We start from the raw sequence: 17466 nt of genomic DNA, 5'->3' as shown, positions 1-17466 counted from the left end.
CAATTAGTAAGTTTTGAATGTTTTTTATGTCTATTGGCTACATAAGCACATTTATTTTCAATGTCCTGTTACTTATTTGGTTTGTACAGTTTTATTTAATCATAATATACCTGAGACGCATTTCTGTTCAAAAGTTGTTTTTCTTTCTTTCTTTCGTTATGTAGTTATTTATTATTTTATTTATTTATTTATTTATTTATTTATTTATTTTATGCAGTCGGCTGGTATATGTGCGTTTTAGTATATAAAGAGTTTCTCATGTGTAGTATCGTACACACCTGTATCTTGTGCAGACAGACAGCTGTAAAATGGATCTCCGCTCGTAACAGCTGCTTTAGATCAGTGCTATCTAGCACGCGATTTAAGGTGTGATTCATGGTCAGCACAGTTTAGTAAATATTGTCTGAATATCATTAGCCTCGTTAGTGCGCTCATGCCCCTTCATTTGAATATATCACCATGCATTTTGTATATTCATCAGATGCTAATGGACCCATCGTGTTATTTTTAAGGCGTGCGTGCTAATTCGTTTTATGCTGTAAATCGCGTATCGTGGTTGATAAATACGGGATTATCAAGCACGCGTGTTATCGCATAAGAACCTTTAGTAAATGAGACCCAAAGTGTCTATAGAAGTGAGAGACTGTGTCATTTAGTGATCTGCCATGTAAGTGTGTTTCCTTTAAGTTTGCTGGCAATACCCTGCTGTGCAATAGATAGCGCTGGTGCTTACTAATATAAAAAGTTTAGATGATCTAGCCTTTGTTATACATTATTATGGCAGGTTACTAGAACTGAAGAGCTGCTACCGAACTCTTAGTCAAAACACTTTATAAAAGACTTTGAAGAAACTGTCGTTTTGAATTGAATTACTCATTCAGAACCCCCCTGTAGAGGAAGAGAAGATGTTTTTTTTTTTTTGTAAATCCATCACCACCACGGCTGCTTCAAGAGCTAATTATTATTACCAGCTATCTCATGAACCATTTGAGACGCTGACTTAATGTTTTCATCATTATGGGAACTGTTTGATCTATGGAAATAATAAATTAGAAATATCAATAGCATTGCAGGGACGTTTATTTGAGACTCTGGTTATGTCGATGATAAAGACTAATGACTTTTAGAAACTGTCATAATTGTTGTCATCCAGTAAAAAGGTATATTTTCCCATTAGTATAAACAACTTTTTCTACTCCTGTTTTATAAACCATTAAATCAGAGGGGTCCCATTACAATAAGCCCTCATGGATGCTTGTTTTAATTCACAGAAACACCCATGTCTAGCAGCACTCTGACAATACAGATTTAGTGTCTTGTCTGTGTGACTGTGCAGTGCACTGGTTAATAGGAGAGTGGAGGGCAGCTGGCCATTCTGTAACTGCAGTCTGATGCACTGTGAAACCAAGCGTGCCATCTAAACTTGAACAGTTTATCAAATTTGTCGATAATGCAGTGATTTTGATAACAGCTGAATGTTAGCTCAGGAAATGAGAGATAAGCGTTAACGATGACAGACTTGGACGATTTATAATTAAATTCAGTAACTCTGTGCATTCAACAGTGCTTTAACAAAAAGAAAAGGAAACTCTTAACAGCCAGTAAATCCTGTGTAAACTACACTTATCCAGGAGACTGCAAAGGTTTAAACGTCAGGTTAAGTACAATTAAAACAAAAATATTAACGGCAGAGACCTGTATACTGCAGTATTGAAAGAATTCAGGAACATTTAGTTGGTCCCTTAACATTAAGGTTAGTGTATCGCTGCAGGGCTGGCGATACAACTCCTATTGCATAGCAGTTACACCCATTCCAGGTTTGACAGGTTTGCTTAACCACAGTGTATAGGTAACAAGCTCAGGTGTGTGTTATTAAACTCCTAGCAAAACCAGGAGTGGCTCAAACTGCCATGCAATGGGAGTCTTCGATGACATTGTAACTGTAATGCATCCCTCCGTCTCTCTCTTCCTCTCTCTCTCCAGGCCGCTGGTACATCAGGGAGGGCTGGCTCAGCGTTGTGGCCCCCAAGGGCGAGGAAGTCAAGCCCAAGATGTTCTTCTTGTTTTCTGACGTGCTGCTCATGACAAAACCCTGCCACCCGCTGCACCCCACCAACTCGGACAAGTTTGAGTGCCAGTCTCTGTACCCGCTGGGGGAGTGTATCGTGGACAAAGTGTTCGGGCACACCAGAAGCCAGGGCGGCCTGATCAGTGTAAGTCTGTTTGATTTCTAGCTCTCTAATAAGAAACACAAGACACTGAGAGACAAAAACACTGCTGCCGTCAAAGACCGAGCTACATAAGTACAGGAATCGCAATTCAACGAGCCACTGTTGGGGTGCCAATGCTGGTAGCCCTGTCACGGTATAGGTAAGGAGTAGAAATAAGACTCCTATTGCATAGCAGTGTCACCCATTCCAGGTTTTACTACCAACTTGAGTAGCCCCAATGTATAGGTAACAAGCTCAGGTGTGTCTTATTAAACTCGTAATAAAACCAGGAATGGATCAAACTGCTATGCAATTGGAGTATTTCATTATTCTGATGTGTTGTATATGCATGTTATATAGTAAACTGCAACTGCTGAACATTTGCTATTGTATTCAATGCAGTATGTACAGTATATATAGAGCCCTGTGAAATTATTTGTATTTATAATTTTTTCGGTTCACAAATTTAGTTTTATTACAGATAAACATTAAACAACTCAAATAGATGTATATCAAGAATAGTATACTATACATCATGTTTTAACTATACATATTTTTTATTAAACATTATTCGCTTTTTTAAAAACATTTTGACATAAAAACAGACCTCGCACAGAAAAATCATTAGGAGCAGGACGATAACGCACAGTCAGTTCCGCACTTTTTTTTTTTTTTTTTTAATTAACTGCCTATTTACAGTAAATACTGCCCATGCCCTCTATAAAAATACAATAAGATAAAATTATATATATATATATATATATATATATATATATATATATATATATATATATAATATATATATAATATATATATATTTATTTACACTGCCCTACTGTTGTGGGGCTGTCATAATAATTGAACATACAGCAATCTACCCATTAAAAAAAAAAAAAATGGATAGGATTTGTATTTGTCTCATTGCACTGAGTATACAACAAGCATGGGGTTTCTCAGTACAGTATTTAAACACTAAGCAAAGCAGATTCCTTCATTCAAATCCATTCAAAACCAAAACAGCTTTTGCTCCAGTGCAAAGTTTGCACCACTTGAAATAAAACTAACAATTGGCATACTAATACAAAATACAGATGAACCTGTTTTATGTCACCTCACTTAATCTCATACCCCGTTAAGAAGGTTCATCTGTACAAGCAAACGAGGCATATTTTCTCCAAAAGGAATAACAAGCTAATGATGCTTAACAACGGTATCTTTCGACTCCCATTCCAGCCGACAGTTGCAAAATCTGCACATCATTTTGTAAACGTCAGCTGCATACATCCCCTCATGCTCAGATTCTTTGCAGCATTGTTTAATTGTTTAGGCATTTTAGAAACAAACGTCTCTTCTCTTCCATCTCAATTTTAATATCCAAACGACTCGCTCCAAGTTATACATCTGCACAAGTGCTAGTCAGAGCTTCCGTTTCCCTTCAGACAGTGCCTATGGTAACAGCTGAGCATTGACAACTACGATTGCAAGTATTTATTTAAAATATTTTTTGTATGAACTTCCCAATTTAAAAATGTCATTCTGTGTTTGCTTAATAATGATTTTTTATGTCTGCCAGTTATAGTTGTTGTACTGCATGTTTTTTATTCAAAATTAAGTTCCTTGTTTTATCGGTGTTACCAACAGTGTCCTGTTGGTGGTGCTACAGAACAGCTTCTTTATAGTTTTAGAAGGAAAGAAAATACTGAAAATATCCCTGATTTTATAATAGTTACACAAGTGAAAGGGACCATGAGATCTATCATGCAATTCTTTGCCTTGCTTTTCACTCGATCCTTTTTGATATCAAATCATTTTGATTCCACTTTCCTTCGATTCCTTAGAAAGGCCTCATCTCTGCAGTGCATTGTGGGATTGTAGTCCTAGGCAAGGTGTAACCTCTGATAAAACTCGACAAAGAAATACATATCCCAGTTTCGCACAGCGGTAGCTCTTAAGTTAGGTCTGCAGAAAGGTCACTTGTATGACGAATCGGTTGGGTTTGCTAGTTTACATATTATGTCATTGTCAGTTTACAGCCTTGGTATGGCAGTGAGAATGTCAGCGCCCCGGGTTATTGGTACTCAGTTGTAAAGGTGTGGGAAAGGCCTCTTTTCTTGTTGTGAAATTAGCACATTAATTAAAAGAAAACATGGGTTACAGCCCTTCTGTCAACTGTTGGTAACTCTGCATTAAGTGTCTCGAATTACTATGTATTTATATAGTAGTTACTTAATGTTATTATGCATAGTTACAATGTACTTAAGTGTGTACTTTTTTGCATGATATTACACTAACCCTAACTCTAAACCTAACCCTTTTCTGATACATTTGTTTACTTCTATATATCATGCAAAAAGATTTACACATTAAGTACAGGTAGTGGACAAAAAAATGGAAACACCAATGTAAAGTCACTTAATAGGGCGTTGGGCCACAATGGTATCCCGCTCTGTGGAGTTCTCGGCGGACTGTTTTTGATGAAACTGGCTGCTCGCGCCCCAGGTTAAAATTTGCAGTCAATTGACCTGCAGTTGGTCGCCTGTTTTGCCTTGCACTTCAAATTAATGCAGGGATATCACGATCCTGGAATATGCGCTTCTGCCCACTGTTGCCCTTTGCTAATGATGTCTTTCCCTCAGAGTTCCATCACCTTGGACACCGTTGCTCGTGAAACATCAGCAAGTTGAGCTGTCTTGGTCACTGAAGCACCTGCCAAACGCTCCCCAACAATCACCCCTCTTTCAAAGTCACTGAGGTCTCCTCCTGCAGCCATGTTAGCCATAATTATAGGCAACCAGGCCTGTCCAGCATTTTTATACGTGACCGTAAGCATGCTGGGATGTTATTTGCTTAATTAACGCATGAGCCACACCTGTGTGGAAGCCCTTGCTTTCAATATACTTGGTGTCCCTCATTTACCCAGGTGTTTCCATTTTTTTGTCCACTACCTGTAGCTTGTAACTATGCATAGTAATGCAACTAGGCACATGTATTTACTTAATGCAAAGTGTTACCCAACTATTATCTTTAAACTTTTTGTTTATTTTTTATTTTTTTGTTTTTCAAACAGCTGAAAAAAACAATAAATTAATCATGATTGCAAATTAACAATAAATCAGTCTCGCTGACTTTTGGAATCCAAAAAGTTAATTTGCGCCCCAGTTTGCATATGAAATGGAAATCATATTTTATGGTAATTAAGTATCATTTGAACTGTCTCTTCCAACTGCAATTGCAAATCAAACATATTCAAATGTACCCCTGCTCCCCTGTGACTGTAGGCATACACACGCAGGGCTACACACATATATGCATTTCACAATTGCAAATAATTAGCTAGCAAGTAACTGTGTCATTGTTTAGTTTAACTTAAACTGTGACTGACAGGGTTGTAGCAGAAATGGGCTTTCTCAGAAACTGAAGCATGATTCTATAGGTAAAAATCTAATTCTTTATGTAGGGAAGGTGGCATTTATTAACCCGTTCAGTACCAAATTAATTTTTCTTTGAAAAAATCAGAAGCAGTATTTATATAATTTGATGCATTACGTTTAGATCTAACTTTTTTGTGGTTGACAAAACTAGAGTAAGTTATCATAATATAGTTTAAAGAGAAAATTAATAAATGCTCCATCAAATTACAAAGCAGACGAATCTCATAAACCAAAAATGTAATAAACCATTTCAGATGCCCACTTCATATTTACAGTAAGCAAGGATTTCAATTATTTTTTTTAATTAAAAACCAAGCTTTACTTCACTGTCAAGTTCAGTGGCACCCTTCACTTTGACCTTTGACCTGAGGTGGCTGCTGTACAGTGGTCATGTGACTGATTCTTGATGACCTCGCCAAACTCACGCTTTGAGATACTGGCTTCATACTTGGTACACAACTGTATTTTATGATCCTCTCAGTCAGCGCTCCAGATAAGACTTGGGGTCTTATCTGGAGCGCTGATTGATTTACTCTCCAATTTGGACACTGAGTAAAATGCAACATTGCTTTGAAGTCATGTGTACTTTCAGTAAATACTTTACATACTTCAATGCTAACTTATAGGGTATGCATAAACTACAACCTTACATTTTAACTGTAATGTTAATTTGAACTACTGTACAAAAACTAGGTCTACAATAAAAACAAAAACAACAATTATTCTTAATTGCTTTATTGACCACAAACAATATGGCTGTGAAGCAAATAAACAGATTTTTTAAACGTATTTAATTTCAACGCTTTAACTGGTGTCTACATGTTTATTTTTATCACTGTCAGGTTTTGTTTGGAGTTTTGTAGGGTCCCATCTCATTAAATGGTCATGCAAATTAGTGGTGTTACTGGAGTATCCCTGACATTTGTCACATAGGCTGAACTTTACTTCAGACCTGAGGCGAACGGGGCAAACTGCACTGAAATCCACTAAATTATTGCCGATTTAAAAAAAAAAAAAAAAAAAAAAAACTTTCTTGCTTAACTTTTACACAGAAACGATGCACAGGCTTGACTATTGATAGTGTTCAAATTATATGATGCATCGCCTCAACCTTAAAAACATGATTTTAAAAAAGTATAAACATCAATCACAGTGATACCCAGGCAAAAAGAAAAAGTTGTAATATTTGATTTGTAGAAAGTGGGAATGGATTGAATGGAAGGTATATGATTTATGTTTCTCACTTGATTCAGCGAGTGCCCCACGGGACATGAAGGATGGTTGTAATATAAATAAAAGTGAATATTCATTTCACCATTAAGGAACATATCACTCTCTGCTCGTGATCCCTCAGCGGTGTCAGCAGATTTGCATAAAGACCCCTCTCTTGTGAAGGATGCCTCTAATCAGAAGTGCTGTCTGAGTGAAACCAAGGAGGGAGCTGCAAACCATCCCCACAGAGCGCTGGCATCCAGGAGGCTGGAAGGGTAGTGTAGGACACAGGCAAGGGACCAGACACTATGGGCTAGGTATATCAAGACATGATGGGCTAGGTACCAGACACTATGGGCTAGGTATATCAAGACATGATGGGCTAGGTACCAAGCACTATGGGCTAGGTATATCAAGACATGACGGGCTAGGTACCAGGCACTATGGGCTAGGTATATCCAGACATGATGGGCTAGGTACCAGACACTATGGGCTAGGTATATCAAGACATGATGGGCTAGGTACCAGGCACTATGGGCTAGGTATATCAAGACCTGACGGGCTAGGTACCAGGCACTATGGGCTAGGTATATCCAGACATGATGGGCTAGGTACCAGACACTATGGGCTAGGTATATCAAGACCTGACGGGCTAGGTACCAGGCACTATGAGCTAGGTATATCAAGACCTGACGGGCTAGGTACCAGGCACTATGGGCTAGGTATATCCAGACCTGATGGTCTAGGTATATCAAGACCTGACGGGCTAGGTATATCAAGACATGATGGGCTAGGTACCAGACACTATGGGCTAGGTATATCAAGACCTGATGGGCTAGGTATATCCAGACATGATGGGCTAGGTATATCCAGTCCTGACGGGCTAGGTATATCCAGACATGATGGGCTAGGTATATCCAGACATGATGGGCTAAGTATATCCAGACATGATGGGCTAGGTATATCCAGACCTGACGGGCTAGGTTTATCAAGACCTGACGGGCTAGGTATATCCAGACATGATGGGCTAGGTTTATCAAGGCATTTACATCAAAACACAATTGGCACAATTTTGTGAGAGTAAAATAAGTGTGTACAAACTATTGAGAAGGTTAATTTAAGCATTTGAAAATTCAAGTTTAAAATTATATATATACAGACGTGCTCAAATTTGTTGGTACCCCTCCACAAAAAACGAAGAATGCACAATTTTCTCTGAAATAACTTGAAACTGACAATTGGCATCCACCATTGTTTATTCCATATTTAATAGAAATCAGACTTTGCTTTTGATTTTTTATTCAACATAATATTGTAAATAAGAAAACAAATGAAAATGGCATGGACAAAAATGATGGGACCGCTAACCTATTATTTTGTTGCACAACCTTTAGAGGCAATCACTGCAATCAAACGTTTTCTGTAGCTCTCAATGAGACTTCTGAACCTGTTAACAGGTAGTTTGGCCCACTCTTCCTGAGCAAACTGCTCCAGCTGTCTCAGGTTTGATGGGTGCCTTCTCCAGACTGCAAGTTTCAGCTCTTTCCATAGATGTTCGATAGGATTCAGATCAGGACTCATAGAAGGCCACTTCAGAATAGTCCAATGTTTTGTTCTTATCCATTCTTGGGTGCTTTTAGCTGTGTGTTTTGGGTCATTATCCTGTTGGAGGACCCATGACCTGCGACTGAGACAGAGCTTTCTGACACTGGGCAGTACTTTTCGCTCCAGAATGCCTTGATAGTCTTGAGATTTCATTGTGCCCTGCACAGATTCAAGGCACCCTGTGCCAGGCGCAGCAAAGCAGCCCCAAAACATAACCAAGCCTCCTCCATGTTTCACTGTAGGTATGGTGTTCTTTTCTTTGAAAGCTTCATTTTTTCGTCTGTGAACATAGAGCTGATGTGACTTGCCAAAAAGCTCCAGTTTTGACGCATCTGTCCAAAGGACATTCTCCCAGAAGGATTGTGGCTTGTCAATATGCATTTTAGCAAATTCCAGTCTGGCTTTTTTATGTTTTTCTTTCAAAAGTGGAGTCCTCCTGGGTCTTCTTCCATAGAGCCCACTTTCGCTCAAAAAGCGACGGATGGTGCGATCAGAAACTGACGTACCTTCACCTTGGAGTTCAGCTTGTATCTCTTTGGCAGTTATCCTTGGTTCTTTTTCTACCATTCGCACTATCCTTCTGTTCACTCTGGGGTCGATTTTCCTCTTGCGGCCGCGCCCAGGGAGGTTGGCTACAGTTCCATGGACCTTAAACTTCTTAATATTTGCAACTGTTGTCACAGGAACATCAGGCTGCTTGGAGATGGTCTTGTAGCCTTTTCCTTTACCATGCTTGTCTATTATTTTCTTTCTGATCTCCTCAGACAACTCTCTCCTTTGCTTTCTCTGGTCCATGTTCAGTGTGGAGCACACAATGATACCAAACAGCACAGTGACTACTTTTCTCCATTTAAATAGGCTGAATGACTGATTACAAGATTGGAGACATGTGTGATACTAATTAAAGAAACTAATTAGTTTGAAATATCACTATAATCCAATTATTTATTATCTTTTCTAAGGGGTACCAACAAATGTGTCCAGGCCATTTTAGAATATCTTTGTAGAATAAACAATAATTTATCTCTTTTCACAGCTTCTTTGCTTTATTCTATGACATACCAAAGGCATGCAAGTATACATGATAAAATAGCTTTTAATTACATCACTTTTCAGGAGGAATGAAGCATTATTTCAATGAGTTGTAAGGGTACCAACAAATTTGAGCACGTCTGTATATACACAGTGCCTATAGAAAGTCTATTCCCCCTTGAACTTTTTTCACATTTTGTTGTGTCAGTGCCTCAGAGTTTCATGCATTTAAATGAGGATTTTTTCCACTTATCTACACACCATACTCCACACTGTTAAGGGGAAAGAAGTTTTTATTGAGAACAAGATTATATATTAAAAATACTGAACTGAAAGATCATAATTGGATAAGTCTCCACCCCCCTGAGTTAATTCTTGGTGGAAGCACCTTTGGCAGCAATTATAGCTGTGAGTCTGTTGGGATAGGTCTCTACCAACTTTGCACACCTAGATTTGGCAATATTTGACCATTCTTCTTTACAAAACTGTTCAAGCTGTGTCAAGTTCCTTGGGGAGTGTTGATGGACAGCAATCTTCAAGTCATGCCACAAATTTGATTGGATTTAGGTCGGGGCTCTGACTGGGCCACTCAAGGACATTTACCTTTTTGTTCCTTAGCCACTCCAGTTTAGCTTTGGCTGTGTGCTTTGGATCGTTGTCATGCTGAAAGGTGAACTTCCGTCCCACTTTCAGCTTTCTTGCAGTGGGCAACAGGTTTTCCTCAAGGACTTCACTGCACATTGCTCCATTCATTTTCCCTTCTATCCTGACAAGTGCCCCAGTCCCTGCCGATGAGAAACATCCCCATAACATGATGCTGCCACCACCATGCTTCACAGTAGGGATGGTGTTCTTTGGGTAATGCGCTGTGTTGGGTTTGTGCCAAACATAACGCTTTGAATTTAGGCCAACAAGTTCCATTTTAGTTTCGTCAGACCACAAAACTTTTTGCCACATGGCTACAGAATCTCCGGAGTGTTTTTTCATTATTCAAACAGGATTCAAGGTGGTCTTTCTTGAGTAAAATACAGGCAAGATTTGTGGAGTGCTTGGTATATTGTTGTCACATGCACACTTTGACCAGTCTTGGCCATAAAAGTCTGTAGCTCTTGCAAAGTTGCCATTGACCTCTTGGTAGCCTCTCTGATCAGTCTCCTTCTTGCTCAGTCATCCAGTTTGGAGGGACGGCCTGATCTAGGCAGGGTCATGGTGGTGCCATACACCTTCCACTTCCTAATAATCGTCTTGACCGTGCTCCAAGGGATATTCAAGGCCTTTTGATATTTTTTTATAACCATCCCCTGATCTGTGCCTTTCAACAACTTTGTCCCAGAGTTCTTTTATAAGCGCCTTGGTGCTCATGGTTGAGTGTTTGCTTTGAAATGCACTACCCAGCAGAGGGAACCTACGGGAACTGCTGAATTTATCCTGAAATCATGCAAATCATTACAATTTAACACAGGTGGAGGCCACTTAACTTGGTGTGTGATTTTGAAGGTGATTGGTTACACCTGAGCTAATTTAGGATTGCTATTACAAGGGGGGTGGACACTTATCCAACCAAGCTATTTCAGTTTTTATTTTTAATTAATTTTCTACAAATTTCTAGAATATTTTTTTTACTTGGAAGTTGTGGGGTAGGATGTGTAGATCATTGAAAAAAAACTGTTTTAATGCATTTAAATTCCAGGCTATAAGGCAACAAAAGGTGAAAATGTTGAAAATATATATAATTTTTTTCACAAAAAAAAAGTTTGCAAATTGCACTTTGGTTTAAAGCTTGTTGACTGACTCTCTTCCTATGTTACAAACAATAGTCTTCCCACTCTGAGATCGTTCCTACGTGGAGCATGCTGACTGAGGAAGGATCCTTTTGTCTAACGCAAGAAGTAAATGAGGCAAGGAAATCAAATAGCCCCTTTTAAACGTGTCGGGTTGGGTCAAGCATGGGTCAAAGTGAAAACGAGAGAGATCAACCGCCAACGACAAGCGGACTTGTAAGAAAATGAGAACACGAGATAGAAGGAAACCCTTGCTTGTCACTCCTCTGCGAAATGGAAAAATAAAGTGCTGAGGGGCGCACAGAATGCACAGGAGTTAGCATAATATTTACTAGAATGTATGCTAATGTTTCAGATGTTTAAAAGCTTTCAGCTGCTTATCAGATTAGGTTAGCAATTCTTTCCTGCCTGCCTGCCAGTAAATACATATTCTTCAGGCCTGTCACCACTTTGATTTAGGAAGTTAGCATTATCTACTGACTAAGATGGCATTTCATTGCCTTGTTATCCTATAGAGCGCCATGCATACTCAATAACATTAAGGGTAATTTCTCATAAAGACACATTATTGATCTGAGACGCTACCTTTGCATCCGAGAACCGTTCCCATCTGGGGCCTGAAGAATTAAAGAAAAATTAAATTTGACAGCAATGAAACTCACGGCCACAATCTAGCCACCAATTTATATGCAAAACGAAATATGAAAATTCCCTCCATTTTCTCACGCATATTTGGAAGAATTTTTTTTTTTGCCATCTTCCATCACTTGATGCTTCACACGCTAATGTCCCCCTGCTACTTAAATATTATACCACAGTGTAGGCTGGCTTTGATGTATAAATAATCAAGTGAAATTATGTGAAGAAAGGAGGCAGGGGCTCCACCACTGCTATTTTACAAAGTAATTTCTACCCCAGAGGGTCAAATTTCCCTGACAAATTCTTAATTACTGTGTTGCAGCAGGAACGAAATCTATTTGTGCATAAATCTGAAGCATTCTCATGTGGCGAGTAACTAAGATTATCAACCGTTTCACTTGGCCTGCTCAGTGAACTTCATAATTACATAATACTTTTCATGATCGTACATTTGAAATCTTAATCCATTACATTTTTTGAGGGTTTTTTCTTTTTTTTTTTTTTTTTTTAAATAGGGATATGTTAGTGACCGCTGCCTGTTTTTTTAATTTTTTTTTTTTTTTTTTTTTTAAATCATTAAAATTCTGCTGGCAGTCTTTGTAAGATTAAACATTACTGATATGGCATTCATAACCTAGCTGTTTTCACAGGCAAATGGGAAATGGAAAAGGTCATTTAATATGTTCTCCTCTAATTTTAATCCCTCCTAACAGGCTCCTGTTGTAATTATTCAGGAATAGAAAACCTATTGTTTGGGTTGACGCTCCTGTTTTCTCATTTGACACAGGTGAGCCTGGGATAAAGTCCTCTAATGTCAAGGAAAGTCGGTTAAAGGAATGACGGTTTTGTTTTTTCTCTCTCTCTCTCTCTCTCTCTCCAAAGCTCGAGAACAACGCGTGAGGGATAAAACATGCAAAGATGTACTTTTCCTTTTTAAGTTTAAAAACAAAAAAGCTTTTTGTGTTTCTTTGTGTCCTGCGAATAATTCGCAGGGGGAGCTCTTGAAATCAACAGGTGTATTGAAAAAAACGACGCTCTCAGTTTTTTAAGTAGACAGTAGTACACACAAGTCCATTCACTTGATCTAAACAGTGTGGGATAGAGCTGCATAAACAAGTTTTTGTATTATTCAGATCATCTCTCCACAGTGAGGGTCCATGGTGTCGATTGGGCTGATTTACCATTCAATGTGCTGCTTGGGTTTGTGTGAATTGGTGTGCTCCACAGAGTCTAAGAAAAATCAGCAATCATTGCAAATCCAAGCAGCTGTTTCTTTACTTGGCATGGTAAATTAGCCCAATCAACACCAAGGACCCTCACTGTATGTACTTCTAAACTAACTAAGGGATGCGTAAATGTGATATCAAAATATAATGCAGCAAACTGCTTGGCCCGTAGTGGTGTAGCGATACACTGATCTCACAATGCAATACATATCATGATGTACAGGTCGCCTGAGGGTAGAGAGCTGCAGGTTTATATACAGTGACCATCTCCCGATTAGCAACAATTAATCAATGAATTAACTCGGGAGATGGTCACTGTCTGCACGTGTTTAATAAGGATGCGTGACTGTCAGCTAGCTAAACAAACCACTAGCTGATCAGTCACGCATCCCCACATGGTTTTTAAATTATAAAAACAATAACAAATACGCTGCGCTTTGATCTGCACCGCAAACAAAAATACAAATAATAATACAAATATATATATAGGGGCAGGACACTCCGCCACAGATGCGTAATAAGATCAAATAGTCATTTAATGCTGGACCATTTTGTTAAAAGATAATATTTAAATGAGATCAGGAGAGTATGTATCCATACCAACTGTAGAGAACACCTGTTCTTTATTCAAGAACCATTCAGTGATCTACAAGGAGCTGTGCTGTGCTTTTGGTCTTGTATTATGATACAAACAATACATACCTCTATTATTATATGCTTGTGGCAAAGTGCTTTGTAGTGCACAGGTGCAGTGGTGATGCGGTGCTCAGGAATGATAGATACAAGACTCTATTTGCTAACAAATAATAATACCTGACTCTACACAACGATGTGTATCGCTCAGGCAAACCACGGGGTTCAGTCCCAAAATAATAATAGACTAAACAAGACACACACACACACACAACAGACACAAGTCCAAAGTGGTGATTTACAAGTTTATTTGTGTGCAATGGTGAAGTGGAGTCCGAGTTTATTTGCTGGCGGTTTAGCAACAGCTCCCGGAGGTTAGCCTTCTATAATGACAAGCACAGACAGTTAGAAACAAACAAAACACTTAACACTCACGGTAATTAGTTACTTCCGTTTCCCAAACGGGTCCTTTCAGTAACTATAACGAAGGAACAGATTACATCGTCACATTCCCTGTTATACCTTCAGTCACGCCCCTTGCGATAGCTAGTTCAATCACGTCTCCTCCAATCCACGACTGACACTTCACGTACCACATTAGGGCGACTTCGGGCATTATGACTCCGCCCCCTTCCTGGATGGCTGGCTTCCGACTGACCCTGGAATGAACTGCCAAACCATCCAGCACGAAGCACACTGTTATACCGCGCCCTCACAGGTCGGGAGGGATATTGTTGACTAGGATTAATTCGCTCTGTCACAATGCTATATCATGTAAAGAAAGTATCACGATTTATCGATTCACAATGAATCATTACACCCTTATGTTATGAAACACAAAAGCTGTAGTTGCAGTTTATTCCTGTTTTATGAATTCCCTCTGAAAAGGGGTTTTACAAGCTTCTCAAAAACAACACGTTTCACAGGGATCTTAAAAGCGTTGTGTGTGTGAATCAGTCATGTCATAGATAGATCATTGCTACTAACCTAATATAAAAGTGGATTTATTATATTATTGCTAATTACTGCTGCACTAATTAGAACAGAACGTTAGCCCATCAATGCTCGCCCGGCTCCTAGGAGATGATTGATCTCAAAACATTGTCAAGTCTTGGATTCCAGTGATTTAAACTTCAGTGATGCAAGCCATTCCATACCCTCCTCACTCTGTGTAAAGAATCAGTGATATAATCCATTCCTAGTGTTCTGCATTTTCAGTTTTTATCTTTAAAAAAAAAATATATATTTTACATATATTAAAATAGGGATGAAATCGGTAAAAAATAGTTTTTATTTGAAACATCTGTAAAATCGTGGGGGAAAAAATCACAGTATACACACTTTACATGTGGAATATGATGTGTAGTTCTGGTTTCTGATTAATAATGTCCCCTTGCATGTATGATGAATCCAGAGTCTGTGCAAGTCGAAGCCACATTTTCCAGAGTTAGCTGGTACTTTGCAAACGTTTGGGCAATCACTGCTGACGGAAATTGTATCTGAGGAAAGTATGAACATGACATCAGCACAAAATAAGCCAGGTTTATTCACCTTGAAATCATAAAAAGAATAGAAAATTGACAGAACTGGACAGTGCAAGCCATCAAGAGACGCGTCAAAAATCACACTGGACATTTCCATCAATGCATTCCATAAGTTTACCAACTAAAGCATCACCATTTTCTGTCAAATATTTACAATTAAGATTGTCAGTGTTAGGCAGTGTTTTAGCTGATGGACAGACAGTACTGTCGCACAAAGTCACCAATACATACCTCTCTCAATAAACAGTGGCTGTCCAGCAAAGCTTTCTTTTTATTAAAGTGCATGTAAAAGCTGCATACATGGATTGCTTGTCTTAGTTCACTTTCTTGTTTTAGTTTAATGTGTCACTTATTTTTCAGTATGTTCTTTTATTGTCAGTGTGAACATGTACCTCAATGCAGCAGTATTTGCTGCGCTGTGCATCCTCTGCCTCATCTGACCCACTTCTGCTATTTTTGCTTTTTGTATACTTCGAAACATTCATTTTCTTTTGAATATTCATAAAATGATTTACATTTTCTCCCCATTCCTCGTCCACTAAAATTATTATATTTTCGTGTAAGCATTTCAATTTAGTTTTTGATAAAGCTAGTAGTTACTATGCCCAGCAATTGCCACAATAATCAGACTTTGATTGGCCAACATAATCAGATGATAATGTGTTTGCGAAGTGGCAGAGAACCACGTTTTTAATGTTATTTGATCCTCTGACGTCTAAACGTCTGCTATATCCTAGGATACAGTGTAGGGTTGCTTATTACAATTTTGGAGTCAATACAATAGTAAAAACCAACGTCCAGTTAATAAAAAAAATATAAAAAAATCCTGTAATTTTCCTGTAAAATTTGGTATAAACTGGAGACGCGGAACACTACCCATTCCATACCCTCCCCACTCTGTGTAAAGAATCTGTGATGCTACCCATTCCATACCCTCCCCACTCTGTGTAAAGAATCTGTGATGCTACCCATTCCATACCCTCCCCACTCTGTGTAAAGAATCTGTGATTCAACCCATTCCATACCCTCCCCACTCTGTGTAAAGAATCTGTGATGCTACCCATTCCATACCCTCCCCACTCTGTGTAAAGAATCTGTGATGCTACCCATTCCATACCCTCCCCACTCTGTAAAGAAGCTTCCCTCTGTCTCCACTTCCAGCTGTGCCCGCTGGCCCTGGTTTCTGTTCTATGTTTAAAGTATTAGCTGGGGTTAACTTTGATATACTTTTTCAGCTATTGAAATCTATGTCTTCAAAAGTGCTTGCCTGAATTTGATTAAACTTTTCACAGGCATTTATTAAGATCTATAATATGTGCTGTGGATGTAGGTCATGGTTACCTACTTTTCTCCTTTTAAGATTTTAAAGACTTCAATTAATTTGCTCTAGATCACTTTCCCTCCACCTATAGTATATTCATAACTCGTTCCTAAAGTGATGTCTTGTGGCTGTAGGTTTGAATTCGTTCTCATTTATTAGATTATTGTTTTCCCCAAGCCAACGAAGAAATGCATTTAAACTATATTCTTCTCGTAACACATTTAAACAAAATCTTTTTGGAAGCATTTTTAAAAGTTTATAATTCTTAATTTGTGAATAAGTCATTTATATCATTTTTAAATACAACTTTAATAAAGGGGTACTAACCAAAAAAATAAATACAATTTTCATCTCTCCCATTGCCTTCCTCGCTGGTCCCTTCAGTAGATTGTCCAACTTTGACTATCTGTGCAAGGATGGGAATAAGTCCTATTGCATAGCAGTTTCTGAGCTTAAATGTGTTATAACCCCCTGCTGCTGCAAGTGAAGCAGGGGAATCTTGAGTAAAACGGAAGAAAGTACTCGGCACGACCAGTGACTTGTGCACCTGTCTGAAGATTTGTCTCAAGTTTTATTTTGATGCCGAGTTTCAAACAAGAGCATCTAATGTGTAAACGGGGGGTGGGGTGGAATGGAAATCGAAACCACGGAACTGCTTCTCCAATTTTTATGAAACCTGCACAGGATGTTCTTCACAAGCTATTGAGAGAATCTGGGGCTATATGAATGCACCTGTCCAGCGGACTGTCCGAGTGAAACAGTGTTTTTAAATGCAGGTGATTGGTGATCTGTTTCCACACTCCTAGCTCGGAGGATGTACAGCCAGTGACTG

General features: G+C 38.7%; 1 protein-coding gene across 4 annotated transcripts in view; it reads left to right on the top strand.

Moving 5' to 3' along the window:
* The window catches only part of arhgef39 (Rho guanine nucleotide exchange factor (GEF) 39), a 62574-nt gene that overhangs the window by 35412 nt on the left and 9696 nt on the right, over window positions 1–17466 (top strand). For all 4 annotated transcript variants that reach the window (XM_058986362.1, XM_058986361.1, XM_058986359.1 and 1 more), the window contains one exon: window positions 1984–2213. In XM_058986362.1, coding sequence (XP_058842345.1) covers window positions 1984–2213 — 230 coding nt within the window. The remainder of the gene's footprint in view (window positions 1–1983; window positions 2214–17466) is intronic.

The sequence above is a fragment of the Acipenser ruthenus genome, chromosome 14 (genome assembly GCF_902713425.1).
Source record: "Acipenser ruthenus chromosome 14, fAciRut3.2 maternal haplotype, whole genome shotgun sequence".
In the NCBI taxonomy this organism is placed as follows: Eukaryota; Metazoa; Chordata; class Actinopteri; order Acipenseriformes; family Acipenseridae; genus Acipenser; species Acipenser ruthenus.
This window is presented reverse-complemented; position numbering and strand designations above follow the sequence as displayed.